General features: G+C 41.0%; 1 protein-coding gene across 2 annotated transcripts in view; it reads right to left on the minus strand.

Moving 5' to 3' along the window:
• Positions 1-3,124: 3,124 nt before the first annotated feature.
• LOC126335307 (broad-complex core protein isoforms 1/2/3/4/5-like) overlaps positions 3,125-20,749 on the minus strand; it is a 71,543-nt gene continuing 53,918 nt past the window's right edge. For both annotated transcript variants that reach the window (XM_049998440.1, XM_049998441.1), the window contains exons 5-6: positions 17,545-17,604; positions 3,125-3,659 (exon numbers count right to left, since the gene is read on the minus strand). In XM_049998440.1, the coding sequence (XP_049854397.1) occupies positions 3,391-3,659; positions 17,545-17,604 (329 nt within the window). In that variant the 3' untranslated portion in view covers positions 3,125-3,390. The remainder of the gene's footprint in view (positions 3,660-17,544; positions 17,605-20,749) is intronic.

A 20,749-nucleotide genomic window follows, 5' to 3' on the forward strand; every position in this document is an offset into this window, starting at 1 on the left:
TGGTGCACAGAGAATAGAGGTACGGGGCCAAGCTAATGATCAATGGCACCCAGGGCAATTTTTTCAGACCACCTTTTCAGTTACTCACCACTATCACTAGACCACCTCCCTAAATATCACCCACAACTTATCTACTACACGTACATCGGGATCCTACTCACTAGAAACCTGATTTCCTCGAATAATGTTTTAGAACTCACCCTACTCACCTTCATAGATCAGATGATAGCTGTGCAAAATGGCCATATATCAATGGAGCACCTTTTCAACCAAGTAAAAAAAAGTATCATTCCGAACATCAGCACCAGCTCATAACTAATAGGAACATCAACTTCAGCTGTCTGTTTGTTGGTTACTGCCATTTCAAAACCATCCCTTCCTGATTTCAACCTACAGATTCAAACCAGTAGTAACAGCACCAAAGAGAAAGTTACTGAAAAAGGTCAGAATCAATTGTGACTAAAAGCTTCACGTGTGAGCCAAGTGCACATGAGGTCCGAAAAGTGCAAATAGTGTGAAAGACTAAGTGTCTCTGCGAGTGAAGCAGCGGGACATCAATTGTAGAACAGTACACCAAGAAGTCAATTGTAGAACAGTACACCAGGAAGCAGCCATTGACTGCCGATTTTTCCTGAGCTACGTGCTCAGCACCCCAGCAAAAGTTCCCATTTCCGTAGTGTCAGTTTTTTACATGTCATTGCCCTGGGGTCAGCCATTGGGAAGCCGCTCTAGCTTGATATAGATTGACTAACTTCTGTGTGATGACAGCCACTCTAGTCATTGCCTCTGTTTCAGAACATTTCCGCTGTGAGCAGCTGCATTTAAACCCCTCCCAGACCAGCTAGCCATCATTGGCCAACAGCTGAGCAGTAATGTTATGTGTAATCTGTGCTGGCCAACGTGGTGTCGATGACATGACCGTTCTCTGTTCTCACTGGGCTCCGAACCTCTGTCTGCCACCTGAGCATCCGGGAGCTCGGTCACTTTGCTGCCTTCCCTGCCTCTATCAAAGTACTAATGGAAGACCCTTTGCCTGAATCACTGGCGCAGGACACAGTCCGCTTATTCACTGTGCAGCATACATTGGGCCCGTACACTATGGGCCAGGTAATGAGAGACTCCCTCTATGCAACAATAGCCACTGTGGGAGCATGCACTTAGCATTATCATCTTCATGCTGGGCTGGAGGTCGGCACATGGGGTTGGGGATGCTGGGACAGTGTATTAGCTTCACCCAATATTAACACTAAAAGCTTCAAAGTCCAATGATTGTAAACCATCAGTAAAACAGAAATTCTTGTATCAATAAATTGCCTTCTCCTGATGCTCCACAACCATCTTTTGCAGAAGAGAACTGCCGCCCACACCTTGCCATCTCTGTAACCCCCATTACAAACATGTCTCTGTACCTTATTATCCTTATTATTCTACTTTAAATGTGCCTGTCAATTGCTCACCACCTTCTCTGTGTGGCAAATAGCAGTATTTCTTATTCATTTTGTTGTCATTTGATATCAAATTTGCAAGGAACAGTTTGATGTGGAGAGCTACATCAAACTAGTCTTAAGACTGAGAACCACCACACCACCACCACCACCACCACCACCACCACCACCAACAACAACAACAACAAATCACTGTACTATGAGGCATGACTATTTATGACATAGCACTTTCGTACAATTTTGGTCCAGAGATTAGTGACCCTGTTACTACCACTGCGTTAATGATGATGAGCTCAGTGTGTGTTTATGGGCACAGACTGTAGTGGACTAGACAAGATCTCTTTTGTGGTGATCCACATCTTCACATCATTACCGTATTTGAGAGCTGCATTTCTGCAGATTGCCTTCTGCACCATGTTACTCTTACTCCAGTTTGTCAAAGAGACTTCTGGGTCGTCCACTGTTTTATATAACCGGGAGGAAGTTCCCCGTGTGGTGCCCATCAACTTTCATACAACATTGTTTCCAGCCAATTCGCTTTGCTTGACATTCAAGCTGTATTTCTTGTTGCTGAGGGGTCGACCCAAACTCATTCTCAGATATTCCAGAGTTGTGCAGTGTTCTGGGGTAATCTGTTTCTGAGATAAAAAGAGTAGGTTCACGCTTACTACCCTGTGATCTCAATTGTTTATTCCTGTAGTAAGTGGAAAGTTCATTTGGGGCATTGGGCAGCATCTATTTAACAGTCTGAAACTGATGTACCACATCTGTAATCAGCAGTTTTCTTGATGATTACAGGTCCACAGGGACCTCATATGTCAGTCTGATCTGCAACATGTTTTGTGGAGAGTGTAGCAGACTTTGGCTGACCAAGCTGCCTGCAGTGTAGGTTGGTAAGTAGTCTATCCATATTTTTGTTGCTCATGAAGCAATCCTTTTTAATTATTATCTGATGGTTACCAACAGCTACGCACAGTGTGACTGGCTGGGTTGGTTTCACTTTGTTTGGTTTACCTGCTCTTAGCAGAACCACTTTTCGCACCCTTTTTCCCCAATATCGATCTGCACTCCACCTCACCCACCGCCCATTGCCCAAACCCTTCCTTGATTCTTGTTACCAGTCTCTTCTCTTCTACACCAGCAACTGCTCATTAACAATCGGTGTTGTCATGCTCATAGGGGTGAGTTGTCTCAGGGGGGTGCAGGTTTGGGGGGTTTATTAAAGGTATAAGTTTGGAATAAGAGTAAAAACTAGTGCAGTTATCTGATCTTTAAGTGTGCCCATACGCTTCATACAATTCATTTCAAAGTGAGTGGTGTTCTGACACTATATTGTATAAGATTGGATCTTTAAGTGTGCCCATGCACTACATACTATTCATTTGAAAGCGAGTGGTGTTCTGACCCCATATTTTACGAGATTGTTCAGCATTGTTCCTTTGTTTGTAATCTGTCATCGCAATGCTGACTGAAAACTTACTAAAGTAAAAATATTTCATAAGAGTATTTCATCAATGAAAACAATGTAGCGGAATAAATGATTTGAATGACAAATGCATGTACTTCAAGATGTCCAAAAATTATTATTTGTAATACTGCTTTGATGTTTGATGCTTGCTTAGTAGCAATGGTCAGTTTTTATATAACAGCAAGAACCAACAGAAAAGAAAAAACAGCACTTGTCTAGAATTAAGAAATACTATAATTTTTCAATCACATTATGTACAACCACAAGCATACAAAAGTCATCTCCTGTAACAATTCCAGTCATAGACTGTTAAAATAAAACATAAATTTTACTAGTGTAGTCAAACATGACCATCTTTTCCATTTCACTGGACTGAAAATAATAAGGTAACAGGAATCTCATAAGTACTTTAGTGCCAAATGCTGGAAAGACTTCTTGGTTAAATCTTCAGACACTGCTACATGCCTGCTCATCTCATTAGCTGTAATTCCTGGAATACGGAGCTGTGGGTATGCCCGCCTCTATGTGATACTCGTCAAAACATGGTTCTCTACACAATCGCACATTGCACTCGGCACACAAGAAGCGAGTCTGTTTGAATGATCCCCTTGCTGTAGTTCGCTGCTTCACTTTACACTGGAGGCAGATTTTACCATGAATAGAAGACCTGGTCAAGTGATGCACCACAGACTGCTCTGACCCACATCCAAGGCTCTGCCAGAGGGATCCTGTCCACAAAGTCTGGCCTGCACAAACACAAACAAATCTTTAGGGAAGTATGAACATATTAATTTCTCTCTTAAGATAATGGCTACCCACAAGTCTTCACATCCAAAGCTAACAATTCAAATGTGTTGACATACTTAACTATACACAATAAATGTTGTCACATTATTTTACAGCAAGTCTAAAAGACATTCACAATTATTTAAGATTTTGATCTTAATGTTTTCCATTTCTGTAACAGAGCAAAATTGTAGTACGACACTTAACCCTGCAGTTCTACTCAAATTTAGTTCATGGATGTGATGTTCTTGTTAACTTGGCCTGATCTGTCAAAATCTGGCTCAAAGTGGAATAAAAATCACTAAAAATTCAATTATTGCAAGAATAGGACAACTGTAATCTCTGTGGTACAGGTGCATAAATTTTTTTATGTTATTATTACAGTGTTATGTTTATATAATGCATTAATATTGCAACATATTACAATGATAAAGACATGGATGACATAAAATTTTCAATAGATGTTGTTATTCATTGCTTACAGTTTGGGCAACAGTAGGTGATGTGGGTTTTACAAATTGTTTAATAGGCAGATTTACAGTGTGTATGTTTTAGGGTTCCATAACTCAATTGGTAAAACTGGAACCCTTACAGGATCACTTTGTTGATGCTGCTGTTGTTATTATTGTTGTCTGTCTGTCTGTCCAACTGTTGGTACCTGTGCTCATTCCTGAGAAAAAGAGGTATCAACTTGAAATTTATGTCACATACTAAGGTGTACAGTCCCTAGGTAGTGTGATAAATTGAAGCTTCAAGTAAATGCAATAAAAAAATACAGCCATTTTTGCCCCCTAGAATCACGATTTTTGGCAGTACAAGTAAAGGGAAGAAATCTGAAAGATGTTAATTTGTAATTACATCACATTAAAAATATTTTTTTCTGGTATTTTTTGTCTGTTTATCTGTCTGTCCATTTGTTAAGACCTCTTTTTCTCATGGGTGGGTATAGATATAAAGCTGAAATTTACGCGCTATGTACGATATCTTGGCAGTTTAAAACATTAAACTTCTAATACAATGGAATCAAAAGATACAGCTATTTGTGTCCCATATTTTGATACTCACAAATTCTCTCATCAGTACCTATAGGGTCTTCTCGTTGACCTAGAATCATAAAATTTGGGCTAAAAGCAAGACTTCACAATACAAGTAAAGGAAAAATCTGAAAAATCACTAATTTGTAATTATATCACTTTTTTCCATTTGTTGTATGTATGTTAAGAATCCCTTTCTCTCAGGAACAGGTAGAGGTAAAAGTTGAAATTTATGTCTATGATCCCTTGGAAGTGTAAATAATTTAAGCTTCTAAGTTAATGCAATCAAAAAATATGGCCATATATGACACATATTTTGATACACTCCAACTTACTTACTCATCAGAACCTATAGTGAACTGCCTATATACAATAATAGATTTATTTGAAAGACCGCAGTATTTCTGCTAAATTATACAAACTGAAACCTGTGACTGACCATCTGCAGTAAAAATTTGAAGAAGGATATACTCCCAAATAAGAATCATCTACTGGCAAGTCACCTTAATCGTGGAAAGGGTGACTAAAAACAGTGTGTACCAATGAAACGTGCTCGTTTTGGGATTAAATCATCCTGCTTGTGCAAAACAAAGAGTGGCTATTTATGGTGCTTTATAATATACACATAAAAAGACACTGCGTTTGAGCCACAACAGAGCAAATATCCTCTTGCATCTAAAGAGTTTTGTCTTTGCCTGAAGGATATTTTAACAAAGTATATACTGTTTTTATCAGCAGGTTTTATACATATCCCCAATTATTTTATGTTCTTGTCCCTAAAAACACAGTTGGCACATTTATGAATAATAGGAGTGAAATACCAGCTGCTTTGAGCAAGAGAGAACTCTAGAAGAGTAAAAGTGAAGACTTTTTACAGAGCGATTTTATGGCGATGCAATGACAAGACAAGAAATATGTTTGCTCACTTTTTAGTATTTACCTTGATGAATTTCAATAAACTGAGAGGAAGAAAACAGTGCAAATGAAGGCAGAAGTTTTCCTCAAATAAAGTGGCAGAAGCGGTGATTTGACTCATTTGATCAGTACATAGCAAATTACACAGCAATAATAAAAAGTCTCCAAAAGTATTACATTCAACAATACTGCCATTCAATGGATGTTGCTGCTCTAAATTCTTACTTGTTGTATAAGAAACTTGGCGGAAAATTTGGCCAACTTGATAACCAAATTCAGCTTATTGGCAGTTTCCTTGAAAACTACAGCACTGTTGCCAGTTCTTCCCTTTCAGCAAAGAAAAGTGGGCCAATCTTGGCAAATGTCAGTCCCAAAAGGACTTGTGAGATGACACTTTCCTAAACACTTTCCTTCTTCTAAGAAGGAACAAGCACTTATGAGATGCTGCCCAGTGTGCTGCACCTAAAGAGACATCAATGGGGAGTGAAACATGTTTATTATGAGGAGTGTGATGTTGAGCTGCATGCAATACATTGTTTTGAATTGTACCATACAAAAAATAATTTATACTTAAAGAAAACTATATAATGCATTAGCTCCTACAATAAAATCCATCCTGAGTCTATCAAGATAAATTGAAAGTAATTTGCTTATTTTTCATAATCCACATTGCTGCTGCCAAAAGCTCCGAATTGTTTTGCAAATTACGATTGCAACAATAATTTGAGAAAATCGCAGCAAGATGTGTCACATTATCCCACACTGCAAAAAAGCACATGAAGTATTGCAATAATTACATGGATGGGAACAGATAGCAGTATGTGCAAATACCTGTGGCAGCAGTGCCACAGTGGCAGGTAATAGCACAACAATGGCTGCTACTCAGTTACAAAAAACAGCACAGTCAAGAAGGGATAAACATATGGTCTAATTCTGTTCAGAAATGTTCTGCACATTTTCAGTCATTTTGTCATCATTTTAAAACATAACATTTCTAACACCAGAACAACTGCGAGCATTTCTAAAATGTACAGAACATTTCTGAACAGAACCAGACAATATGTTTATCCCTCCACCTAAAGTTTACAGAACTGAAAGAGGCAGTTGTGGCTTCAACCACTTCTTACCTCCATAACTCGCACAGATGAGTATTAATGGGTCATTACAGAGCAAACTTTATTTTTATTGTGACATATACCAATTCTCTGGGCAGTATTCAGCCAAGCCTGAGTCTCTAGCTCCCTATTCTATTGTGGTATGTGTTACTGTTACTGTGTGAATTGTTTGATGTATATAGATGCAGTCGCATTCAAGGGGACATGATAAAAATAGCAGCAGAAATTAGACTGTTGTAATAGCTTATCAAAAAGATTCATTTTGAAAAACATGGCTGTGGGATAGCTCTAAGGATTATAACTTGAATATAGCAATCATCAACAAGTATGGTACAAACAGTTTATTTACATTGAACCATTATAGATTGTTTTAAAATATCCATTATGCTACAACCGTCATGATGATGTCTCATTTTATGGTCATAATTGTTTAGTACCGTACTGTATGTTTCTGAAAAATGCATTCATTGGATATTTTTATTGCAGCTTTCTAGAAATATTTGATAAATGTATTGTTCAGGAATTATATCACAGTGCCACACAATTAATGACCACACAGTGGGATCACAGCATGAAAGCCTGTAAGAACCAGCTGATGATGGATTATAAAAATCCAATATCGGTATTAGTTAAATATTTTACACCATACTTGTGGTTGGTTGCTGTATTTAAATTGTAATCTTTGTAAGCAATAGTTTTAAAAGAGATCAGGGTTACATACTTATTGCATTAAGGCAGGCTCTAGACAGTGAGCGAAAAGAAAGTCAGATTTTTTATGGTTGGTAAGAGGTAGAAATGGCAGTTTCAAATGTAGCAACTGACCCTTTGTGCTACCTGAAACCACTTGTTCCTGCAGTGAACTAGAGTTGCAAGAAGCTGCACAACTTACACTGCTACACATACATCATTTAGGCCTTTCTTTTGAAAGTTCCAAACCCTGCTATCTCACCTCTATAAGCAGAGCGTAATGCCAATCCTAGCAGTCGCTAACACTGTACGGTTGATAGTTGAAGTGCCAGGAAGTTGGTGGGGTCATAAGGAAGACTGTTGTTCTGTGGTGTCACTACATTTTAGTTGTGTTGTCGACGCAACCTCAGTCATGCTGGCGAGAAGCATGCAGTTGGCCCCCTGCGGCTCACACCAAGCGGCACTGAGTCTGCAGGGACGCAGACCGCTGAGCCAATTGCCAGCATCCTGATGATGCCGCAACTCCGCTGGCGTACAAGGCTGACACACAGCAGTGTGTGCACAGGTCATTGAGGCAGCCATTCCATGCCAAGCTGTTTTGCAGACAGCAAAGTGGTATCCTCAGCATTGTGGGACCCATTGACGCAGATCGAGAGGAATGGGGGCACTGTAGTTGGAAACAATAAAGCACTTGGAAAGCTCGGATGAATCTTAATACGGTGCCTTCTACCTCTTCCCGCTACATTTGGTCATCCTGATACATTTGGTGGCAGAAGTTCCAACTACATTTGGTGTCAGAAATGGGATGTCGTCTGTCCGCATTACATTCACAAGATGTGGTGAGTTTTGACCAGTTTTCTTTTGAGTATTGGACTTTTCTTGCCTTTTTGTATTTTTGAGTATGGCTCATGGCAGTGCATTTTAGATGTTTTGCATAGGCATAATTTTTTTTTTTTTTTGGTCAGAATAAGTGTTAGTGTATTTGGGGCAGTAAGATTTATCATCTTTTTGTGGCATTTAATTACTTTTGTGTTGGTTTGAGTATGATGTTACCGAGTATCATGATACTGAGGTGTAGGGAGTTGGGTTATTCCTGTACTTAAATGTTTGTTTTGGGCCTAACTGAGAATGAAAGCAACACAATGGCAGAGTCAGGAACACGAGGTGTGTCGGAACCAGAAGCGGTACGGATTTTGTTGGAAAAAGTAGCACAATTGACAGTAGACAATACGCAGGTGAGAAATAAATTAACATCGAGAAGTCAGTGGGAAGCCTCATCTGATCAGTCGTTGTTGCCTAGGGCGCAGGAGATTGATCAGCTGCCGCGAGTGTGATTATTTCGTTTTCTGGCAAGGCATCTCTGGGTGTGCGTTCGTTTGTGGAGGACTTTGAGATTTCAGCGGTGATGAATGGTTGGTCTGATGAGTATTTGTTACATATAGCCAAGATTAGATTAATGGGTGAAGTGAAAACATATGTAAGGTGTTCTGGGGCCTTATGGAAAGCAGGACATTTTAAGCAGTTAAAGGAAGGGCTTTTACAAAGGTACAAGAAACAGAATAGTGCTTGGTACTTTAGAGAGAGGTTAAGTATGATGTCAAAGAGTCAGGGGGAGACGATGGAGAAATTTGCAGACAGGATAAAGGAAATTAATGAGTATACTTATGAGTTGGGTCAGAGCAATGAAGCGAATAGTGTTCTGTTTCAGGAGGCCTAGAAAAGGGCACTTGATGTATTTTTGAGAGGGTTACCAGCACACGTCACTGGATGTGTGGGAAGGAACTCTGAAAGATTTGTATTTGGCCATTCAGCTGGCAATTCAAAGTGTGGAAATATATGTGGCAACAGGGGTATGCGAGAGGCAAACAGTGTTTACAGCAGGTGTTAAATGTTTTAAGTGTGGCCGTACAGGACATGTGCAGAGGCAATGTACCCAGTTACTGAGGAATAATGGAAGGAGTGGAAATCGGCAGTGGGGAGGATGGAGAAGTGGAGATAGGAGAGGTGGACAAGCATTAAACAGCAGAGGGGGCCCAAGACCTACCTAATGGAGCTCCCGTTTAATTTCAATGCTACGAATGCGTATGCAGAGGTGGAATGTTCAGTGGTAGGATCCATAGGAACTAAAAAGTTTAAGATTTTGTTGGACACAGGGGCGCAAGTGTCAGTGGCTACTAGGAATATAATGAGATGAAGGAAGCTAGGCCCACCATGTTATAGGTTGTGTGGAGTGGGGTATAAGGAGGTCACGTCTTTGAGGTCGGTGACAATTGACTTTCGAATAGAGAGAGTCCTATTTAATGCACGCATGGAGGTAGTACCATGGGTAACCGAGGGCTACGACATGACCTTAGGAGTAGATTTCTTGCCTCAACATCATGCCAAAATTGACCTTGGACAGCGAACTGTGGAACTTGGTGGAATGTTGTTTCAGATTGGGGAAACTGTTGTCAATGCAGAGCTGTTGCAAGGGGCATTCAATGTAATGAACAAACCAACTGAACCGCATACATTATCATTAAGGCTTAATTCGCGTGAGTGTGTGTCTAGTGGCACCAGGAAGTTGCTTTGGGTAAGTGTGGAGTCAAATTTACCTGTGGGTACAGTATGTGTTATTGAACCATTGCAGGATAATGAAGTTTTGGGTCCATTGGGTTGTTTTGTGAAACATAGTGTTGTACGCGTACAGAAGGGGAATGACGGGCAAGTAGTTCCCGTGAACATGGATATTTTTAGTGTTGTAGATGCGAATTTGACGAAAGGTGCTTTAATAGCAAATTTGGATGTGACAGATGATGAAGACTGGTGTTCGAGAGGTAAGGGAAGTGATCAACCACTAACTGCCAATAGAACTGCATTGCGTGACAAAATTAAGCATTTGAAAGGAGGAGAAAGAGAGCATATGGAAGAATTATTGTGGGAATTTAAGGATTTGTTTTTTCCACAAGCGGCGTACCAGCAACTCAATTAGTTTAACATATGAGACCAACAGGGAATGAAGCAGCTGTTTACCATAAACCATACAGAATAGCAAGGTATTTGCAGACGATTGTGAAGGATTTGATTGATCTGCAGCTTGTGGACGGTATTATAAAGCATAGTAATAGTTGCTGGGGAGCAGGCATTGTCGTTGTGCCTAAAAAAATCTATGGATGGAACTAAGAAATACATGTTCTGTTGTGACTACCGATACTTCAGTAATAAGACAGTAACAGACGCATATCCCTTTCCAAACATGTCAGAGACTTTGGATCACTTAGGACAGTGCCTGTACTTTTCTACGATGAATTTGACAAGCGGTTGTTATCAGTTTGAGGTGGCTCCAGAGGATCGTCCAAAAACTGCTATCTCTACTCCTGGAGGCCATTACCAGTACATTAGAATGCCATTTGGTTTGAAAAATGCTCTGGCAATGTTTCAGAGGTTGCTAGACAGTGTCTTGAGGCGTTTGAAACCACGACAGTGTCTGGTCTATTTGGATGACATAATAGTGTTTTCAAGAAGTATGGAGCTACATAGACAGCGGTTAAGGGAAGTCTTTATGAGGTTAAGAGCAGCTCGTTTGACATTGAGCATGGAGAAGAAGTTCCTCACAAGGTATCAAGGGCCATACCAAGTTGTTGAAACCTGAAACCACATCCCCCATTAAAGTTAAGCTTCAGCTGCCAACTAGAACAATGATAGTACACATTGGGCGGTTACGGCCATTTAAGGGTTGCCCAGATGTGATTCCAGGTTATCACAGGAAGGAAAGAGGAAGAAAGAGAGAGTGAAGCGAGGTCTTAAGCACAGAGAAAACTAGGAAGAAAGAGTACAGCATTAAGTACTGTATGCTTTGCGATCTAGAAAGTAGTAGAGTATTTGTAGTTTTTTAGTTTTTGTGTCATGTATCATTGGGTTTGTATAGAGCAATTAGGCATTATATTTTCATATGTTGTATGTATTTTCGAATATAGCCTGCTGTGGACAGCAGTCCTTTTGAAGAGGGAGGAAGGGTGATGGTGAACCCTGTCCTCAGGCTAGTGAAGTGGGGAGCGTAGAGTAAGTTTGTGGAAGTGAAAACTAAGGAGGTATTGCTGATTTTGGCAGCTAGCAACCGGTACGCTTGTACCAATCTGGACACGTGCACAATGCAGTTATTTTTAGCCAGGGGGAAAGGAATAGACTCCAAGGGCCATTGTAGAACCAAAATTGAGCTTGCAACGGGTTGGAATGCATTGGATCTTCTCCACCGAGAATTTGGTAGTAGTAAAAAGTTGTTTTGAGTGGGGAGTATTTGCAGAAGCGAAACGTATAGAGTGGGATTTTAATCAATGGAACTAAGTGTAACATAATAGGACCAACCTTCCACCTGCCAGTGTCAATTTCAGGTGTCACGCAATTGAACATTATGCAGCCACAGCTGTACTGGCCAGAAGCCACTTTAGAGTTTTTACTAAGGCAGAATCTGACCCTGTTAAATCAAACTCTGGAGCCAGGTCTGTTGATATCCGTAAGCCAGATCATTTTAGAGCAAGAGGGGCGCATATCAGCTGAACAGCTTGTGCAACATGTCGCTCAGCAGAAGGAAAGGCAACGGCAAATAACGATCCGAACAGCTTGTGCAACATGTCACTCAGTAGAGGGAAAGGCAACAGCAAATAACGATCATTTTGAGCACCTCTGTGCCAAGTGTCAATGCAGCCTTAACTTTGTTATGTGTTGTTTTCTTGCTGATCAGGCAGAGAGCTAATTCCATGAGGGAACCAAGGGTAGTCCAAGTCCCAGTGGATTGGATACCGAGGGCGTGAGACGAGTAGGTAAGGGGTTGATTGAGCAGTGGTTGTCCAGTAAGGAATTTTTACGTTTTGTTTCATGTCATGAGTTTATGGGGCACTAGACCACAATTAAGTTTTCTAATAGTAAGAAAATGTGCCATAGGCGCCGATCCATACAAGTTAAGAGCTAGTTAAGGGTCGACCTGGGGACTGGGTCTTTCGAAGAGGAGAATAATGTAGCGCACCACTGTTTAGCATAGGGAAGTTAGTTTTGTGCAATATTCTGAGCACAAGTTACAGCCAGGTGCGGGCCGGATTGCAGTGAGTTATGCATACCAACAGTTGCAAAGTAGAATAGAAGCCACAGGGCTGTCAAAGTGGTTTTGCATGTCGCAAATCACAAGCAGAAAGGGCCCACTGGCCCAACCTCGTGTGTTATGAGTACATGATGCGAAGCGGCATGTATGGCAAAACAGAGGCATACAGTCGCATATAAATAGGTACGGGTTTCTAACGAGATTCATTCAAGTGTGGCAGCTCTCCTGGACCGTGGGGCATGTCACACCACCAGCTACACGCAGCAGCAGATGGGTGCCAGCATTCCAGCTCACGGCAGGTCACTGGTTTGACCCTCTGAGGCCGACGTGGGGTCCGTAGTCAGCCAGCATTAAGCCACTCCACGGCTCGCTACTGTGGCCAGTTGTCCTGCCTTCCAACACACGCCAGAGGCATCCGAGGCGAGGGCCACAGATTCGGATGCTGGATCGTGGGTGCCTGTTGTTACTGCGATCTCAGCCACGCCAGCGAGAAGCACGCAGCTGGCCGCTTGCGGCTTACACCAAGCAGCGCTGAGTCAGCAGGGAAGCAGACCACTGAGCCAACTGCCAGCATCCTGACAATGGTGCAACTTCACTGGCGTACAAGGCCAACACACAGCAACGTGCTGAGGCTGCCATTCTGTGCCAAGCCATTTAGCAGACAGTAAAGTAATGTCCTCAGCATTGTGAGACCCAGTGACACAGATCGAGAGGAACCGGGGCACTGTAGTTGGAAACAATAAATCACTTGGAAAGCTTAGACGAGTCTTAATACAATGCCTTCTACTTCTTCCCACTACATTTGATCATCCTGATACATTTGGTGGCAGAAGTTCCCACTACAGTTGGCTAAGAACATGCATTCATGCACACGCAGAGGTGTGTGCGTGTGCGTGTGTGTGTGTTTCTTTTTATAGAGATCTCTTTGTCTTTGTGCAATCATTGTTACCATGTCATTCTAACATAATCTTTCTTTATCTAATCTACTTCTGATATAGCGAAATTCATCCTCCGCTTTAAGCATCTCTTGTCCATGTTTATTAATAATTGTGAGACAGAATTGCTGGCCAAGAATTACTTCCAGGAGGCAAAACAGGCAATGCTGCTGATAGATACCTATACATTTGAAAGTGATGCACATCCAAAATAGTAGTTCCTTCCTCAGGAAGGAGGTTTTGATAGGTTGGAGTTGGTTAAAAAGGAAGGGCAGATCACACAGACCCCAGTATGTGAAAAAACTACCTGCAGTGAGGACCTCTGAGTCCTAAGTGACCTGCCTTTCATTTTTAACCTTCTGTCTCAAATTTTTATTAGCTTTCTTGTCCACAGTAATCATGTTTACATGATTACCTTAGTTCTCTGTTTGTTTATGTTGTTATTATAGCCATCACCTAACACACACTCAATTTCGTTATGCACCCAGCTCAATGCTTGATCATTTTGGCTATCAGAGCTGTCAACCGTGAACTGTACTGTACTGTCTGTGACACAAAACTCCCACATTGAGATAGTCCTTTGCTGTACTTATTGTCTTTTCAATATATACAAATTAAATAAGCAACCCTGCCTTAGATCTGCGCCAATGTTTGCATCTTGTACATTCTGTAACTGATCCTCCAATCAGCTCCACATAGAGTGGATTAACAATCTCCCGTCTGTTCCCATAGTTGGCACCATACTTATAAAAACTGAAGAATTATGTTCCATTGCAGACTTTCAAAAGTCTTCTCCAAATCTACGTGTGTTTCCTAATTTTTCCTACATATGTCATATATTATAATTTGCAGTTCTAAAATGATTTCTTAAGTATCTCTACTTTTCCCAAATCCAAACTGGTTCTCTCCTACCCTACTTTGGTTGCAACAGGTTACAGAGACACCAAAAAATTATCTAAATTGTAATATTTTATCACAGAGGCAGTTGTGAAATCTCACAAATATTTTGAACATGTGAGAGTAATCTGATTGTATCAAAAGAATATTTACTTCAGAAAACTATAAAATTGTGATACAGAATTTCTGGTGAGTAACTACCATCAGGAGATGAAATTTTTAATACACACAAAAACTCCCTCCCACCACCATACAGAATCCAGAACCTAAACACAGTCATGAACGTTTCCTCCAAAAGTTTTAGCCCCATAAAAGTATCAGTCCTTACCAAAGGCTTCAACTTTTGCCCTGCCCCCAAATTCAATCGCGCAGGACTTGTTAAAAATCTTCTCGTCTTCGACTGGTCCCTACAGTGGAAACACTTTTTTGCCACCAACCCTACCAATAAGACACACCCAGAGGCCAATGTTGAGCTCTGCCTGTCTTATTTCACTCCTCCATCCAAATGTGATCCACTCCTGCTGTCCCCCAAATCAACCCCTGTAAACTTTGCACAATTCCTTAACCTCGATACTTGCCTTACCATCACTCCCAAAATCCCTCAACATGCAAGTTAACCTTACATCTGCAGAAAGAACTGCACACACCATCTAAAAACTGTTCTTGACCTTATAATCCTACCTGCTGACAAAGACTCCACCACTGTTTCTCAGAAACACAAGGATTACCTGACGGAAGGACTCCACCAGCTATGAGATTCATTCACCTACAAACACTGCCATGATGACCCTATTCCAGAAATCCTTAGGCACATCTCAGAATCTCTCCTTGGAATCTATCTCTCTCTTCACCCCTGCCACTCCTGTCACTCCCCCCTCCATGATTCCTAAAGTCTATAAACCAACCAACCAACCAGGATGCCCTGTTGTGGCTGGTTAATGTGCCCACTGAGAGAATCTCTACTCTTGTAGACAAAGACCTTCAGCTTATTACCTGCAACCTACCTTCCTATATAGAAGATACCAACCATTTCCTCCACTAACCCTCCACAGTTAGTGTTGCTTTACCACATGGTGTCCTGCTCGTCAGTATTGATGCCACCTCCCTTTATACCAACATCCTTAATGCCCATGGCCTTACTACTATTGGACACTACCTTTCCCAATGCCTGATGGATTCCAAACCTACAACCTCCTTCCTAGTTGCCACGACAAGCAATATCCTCACCCACAGTCACTTCTCCTTTGAAGGCATTACCTACAAACAATTCCAGGTTATGGATATGGGCACCTGCATGGCACCATCCTATGCTGAACTATTCATGGGCCATCTAGAGGAATCCTTTCAAACCACCTACAATGCCAAACGCATCACCTAGTTCAGGTTCACTGATGACATCTTTGTGATCTTGATCGAGAGTTAGGTAACCCCATCCACATTCCTCCAGAACCTCATCATCATCTTACCCATATGCTTCAACTGGTTCTTCTCAAACCAACAAGCCACCTTTTTGATGTTGACCTCTACCTCAAAGATGGCTACATCAGTACCGCCTACCAACCACCAGCAACACCCCCAATTCAATAGCTGCCACCCATTCCATACGAATGAGTCCCTTCCATATAGGCTAACCACCCATTAGCCGTTGCATCTGCAGTGACAGTACATCTCGAATTATACCCAGGGCCTCAGCTAGTCATTCACAGACCTTAATTACCCTCCCAACCTTGTTCAAAAACAGATATCCCATGCCTTACCTCTCCAGTCACCCACCACCTCCCAAAGTCCCACCATCTGGCCACAGATGAGCATTCCCTTCATGACTCAGTACCATCCAGGACTGGAGCAACTGAATCGCATTCTCAGCCAGGGTTTCTGCTACCTCTTATCATGCCCTGAAATGAGGGCTGTCCTACCCACTATCCTTCTTACCCCTCCCACAGTGGTATTCTACTGCAAACTGAACCTTTGCAATAACTTCATCCATCTCAACGCAATCCCGGCTCCCATTCGCTTTCTCCATGGCTCATATCCCTGTAATAGACTAGTAGCAAGAATGTGATCAACAAGCTACACTATGTGGGCATGACAAACAACAAGCTGTCTGTCCGCATGAATGGCCACCAACAAATTGTGGTCAAAGAACAGCTGGACCACCCAGTTGCTGAGTACGCTGCTGAACACAATGTTCTTCATTTCAATGACTGCTTCATAGCAGTCCTTTTGCACTACACCCCCCGCCCCTTCTCCCGCTGTCTGCCTATCTTCCCAACTGCACCTAGCTGCACAATCGTCTCCCCAGCTTGTCCATGTATGCTCACACAAGCCGCACTTTACCACCCTCTTCTCCTACCCTGCTAGCCCTCACCCTCCCCACCCCTGCTTCCATTCTAACCCCCCCCCCCCCCCATCCCACCCAGTCTGATTCCCCCATCTTGCAGTGCTAATCTGATTCGGCAGCCAGAGACTTTTGTGTGTGTGTGTGTGTGTGTGTGTGTGTGTGTGTGTGTGTGTGTGTGTGCTGAAAGCTTACACGTGTGACAGTCTTCCAGTCTTCTTGTTGCACCCTATCTGTGACTCAGCATCTCCACTGTATGGTGAGTAACACCTATCCTTTTCATAATACTGTCATTATTCTATTCAGGATTTTCCATTGTTTAACAATAAAAACATTATAAATAGCAAAAGTTCCTAGAATACCTTTGACTTCACAAGAGATACTTAAAAGATGAATAACACATGAATGATTTAGGCATTCTAAATCCATAAGACCACAACTGAAGTTAAAGCTCTCTCAATTAGCCTATTACAAACTGTCAAGCATACCAGGTAATTCGATCATGTGGCCTGAATATAAATACATATACACACAAACAACATGTTATACGTTAATCGTATCAAAATGAAGATTCAACAGAGAAAACTATTAAATTATGAGATACAATTTCAAGATACTGCCAACTGACACACAGAAATGAAAGTACATGGCACTATCCTACCTTTCAGAAATATTAGTTCTAAAAGCTAGGAGACTGTAATTTACTTTTACTTTTATATGTGTCTATTGACAGTTTTGACTATTTCACCTCCTTAAGATAAATAAAGTTCAGCAGTACTGTCTCACAATTTAATAAAAGCACAGGACTTGCCACACAGCACAAAATTTGCAAGAAAATAAGTATACTCACGCCGTCGCATATCTTCATTTTGTTTCTCCTCAGATGGACCAGCTTTCACAAGAATATGAGCTAAAAATAAGAAGAAAACAGAATTAGCTCTGTGCGAGTTCATAAATTACGACTTTGACCAAACTTGATGGGGTAGAACTGACATATATGATATTTTTTGGGGTTCCGTGCCTTAACTGGTAATAACGGAATCCTTATATAATCACTTTGTTGTCTGTCTGACTGTTAAAAACTACTTTCTCACAGTAATTGGTAGACATATCAAGTTAAAATTTATCCCACATACTAAGGTTTATGGTCCCTTGGCAGTGTAAAAATTTAAGCTTCTAAGTCAAGGCACTCAAAAGATGTGGTGTGATGTATGTTCTGAATGTCTTGCTTTTATGTTTTATTTAAAGGCAAAGAGAAAAGGTGAAACGGTAGCCCAGCATTGAGCCTGCACCTACTGTCACGTATTTTTTATTTTCAAATGTTAAAAAACATAATATGTTTTTCCTGTTCCTTGGTCAGAGGAAGGACTCTGTCTCTGCTAATGAATGAGGGTAGACACACGTTATTTTAGAGCATAATCGGTGATAGCCATTTTGGTTATGAGAATAAGTGAAAAGTCTGTATTTTTTTATTGTGTAAAAGAAATAATACATTCGCATTTCGTTAGTGAAAAATTGAGTTATTATTCCAAGTAGTACTATGATAAGAAGAATTGAAGCCCACCTGTGTACATCATAGTTATCACAAAGGTATGATTAGCATATCATGGACACGGCCAAGATTTTGTAGGTGGATACAGTGATCGTATGTAAGCATAAATCTATAGCAAGACAAAGACTATTTCGTCTGGGCAGAACTAACATAAACTCATTTACAGGCACAGCCGGGCTTATTGTGCTTGTCAGAGCACTGAAAAATTAATCCCATTAATTCCATATATCTTAACATTTTTTATTATATTATAAAGTGGCGAAAAGTGACAGGCATGATACATAGTGGGCAGAACTGCAAGTACTAGTGTTGTTAAGACAATGAATATACATGTATGTTAATAATTTCTTTATGATGACATGACGGAGATGATGATGTAACACTTGAAAAATACTAACTGAAAGAAAAAGAAATAATAAATAAATTAGAAGGAAGAAGACAACAATACCAAGAGTGGACAACTAAAACTACAATAGACGGAAGTACCAGTAACAAGACAACAATAAGGTAGGACCGCACAATGCATGAAGAAAATGCATTTCTAGTAGACCTATTAGAAAATCCAAGCACTTATTTCCTAAAATCCAGAATCTAAAGCTTCAGAGGTTAACACAATTGCAATCAAGTACAGAGAACGACAATTCTTTATCAGTATCAAAAGCATATTGAGTGAACAACAATTAAGATTACAATTACATATAGCTATATATGCACTCTGTTGCATGAGAAATAGCATGGAAGTAAAATTCAAAATATTAATTTTGGTAACTGCAGAGGCATAAAGATTTCTATAATGGATGGACAAAGCAATAAGGAAATGTCGTTTCAAAATCAAAATGCCAATGGAAGGTAGGAGACGAGGTACTGGCAGAAGTGAAGCTGTGAGTACTGGGCGTGAGTCGTGCTTCGGTAGCTCAGATGGTAGAGCACTTGCCCACGAAAGGCAAAGGTCCTGAGTTCGAGTCTCGGTCGGGCACACAGTTTTAATCTGCCAGGAAGTTTCAATACGCAGGTTAACATAGTTAATGTACAATCAGAAGTAGCGAAACTTCACTGCATTATTTTGTTACGACGAAATCTTCTCATGAAATTCCAATCACCAACTTTCTCCTCTGAATGCGAAAATATTTTGTTGACACCAACTTACATAGGGAGGAATGATCACCAAGTTAAAATAAGGGAAATCAGAGCTTGAAAGATATAGGTGTTCACTCTTTCTACATGCTATACGAGATTGGAATAATACAGAATTGTGAAAGTGGTTCGATGAACCCTCTGCCAGGCACTTAAATGTGATTTGCAGAATATTGATGTAGATGTAGGTGGATAGGTTGTCACCCTCAGTCCAGACCAGAAAGATGTCATCAGTGAATCTGAATCAGGTGAGGTATATGAGGGTTCTAGGTGGTTAGAAGCCCACACATAGTTGGCATAGGATGATGCCAATCCAGGTGATCACTGTTATAATATGGAGTTGTTTGTAGGTGATGCCTCCAAAGGAAAAATAATTGTGGGTGAAGATATACTTGGACCTGGTGACCTGAATGGAGATGTTACGTTTGGAAATAGTCGTGTGTCGGGAAAAGATAGTGTTGAATAATAGCAAGGCCATGGACATTTGGGATGTTAGTGTAGAGGGAGGTGGCATCAACAGTGACAATGTACTAAAGGAGGTGGTTATATAGTTCAAGGCAGAGTAAGAGGTGATTGGGTTGGTGAGTTTTTTGAGGCTACATTGTGCATGCTGCTCTAGTTCCTGGGGGATAGAGTTTCAATGAGAGAGAGGGGATGCAGAAATTTGGGATTGCAGAGCAAGAGAATTTCACAGATGGGCAGGAGGCACTGCAAGGAGGTGTAGGCTTGATTTACATGGTTCTGCAGGACTAGGTTGGTGAAGGCTATGGACTGACAGAATTTGAACAGATAGAGGTCATTATGGAAGGAGCGGTTGCAGCTGGAGATAGGTAATTTGATTGTCAGGCCATTTGGTGGGGATTCCACAAGCTACACAACAACACAGAAACAGTATGTGGGACTGGGTACTGGCTAGAAATAGGAAAAGTTTCCTGTATTTATGTTGATAGAAGGAGCAATGGAGGATCATAAATGCATAAAAATATGTAAAAGTATTTGGGGAAAACCCGCAGAAATGATGAAGTTTTGGAGGAAAGGTGGAAGCTGAGGGAGTAGGACCGGCAGTGAAAGGCAAAAGTGAACTAAAGCTGACATGAAAACAAAATGAGATCAAAGAGAAACATAAACCAAGATACGATAATAGTGGGATGCAGAGAAGATAGAGGGTAGGGGGGATTTGGTAAAGTGTAGGTATACGAATTTCGTGTGGCAGAGGAAGAAATTGAAAATAACATGCAAAAATACATGAGTGTGTGGAGGAAGTGTGATCAAAATGAATCTCTAAGAATAACTGCACTGGCAGGAAGAACGAAAGTTTAAAGCATAGCAATTTTTTCACTGTGCCTGTCTGTGACTCAGTGTTTCCTCT

This window comes from Schistocerca gregaria, chromosome 2 (genome assembly GCF_023897955.1).
Source record: "Schistocerca gregaria isolate iqSchGreg1 chromosome 2, iqSchGreg1.2, whole genome shotgun sequence".
Taxonomy (NCBI): Eukaryota; Metazoa; Arthropoda; class Insecta; order Orthoptera; family Acrididae; genus Schistocerca; species Schistocerca gregaria.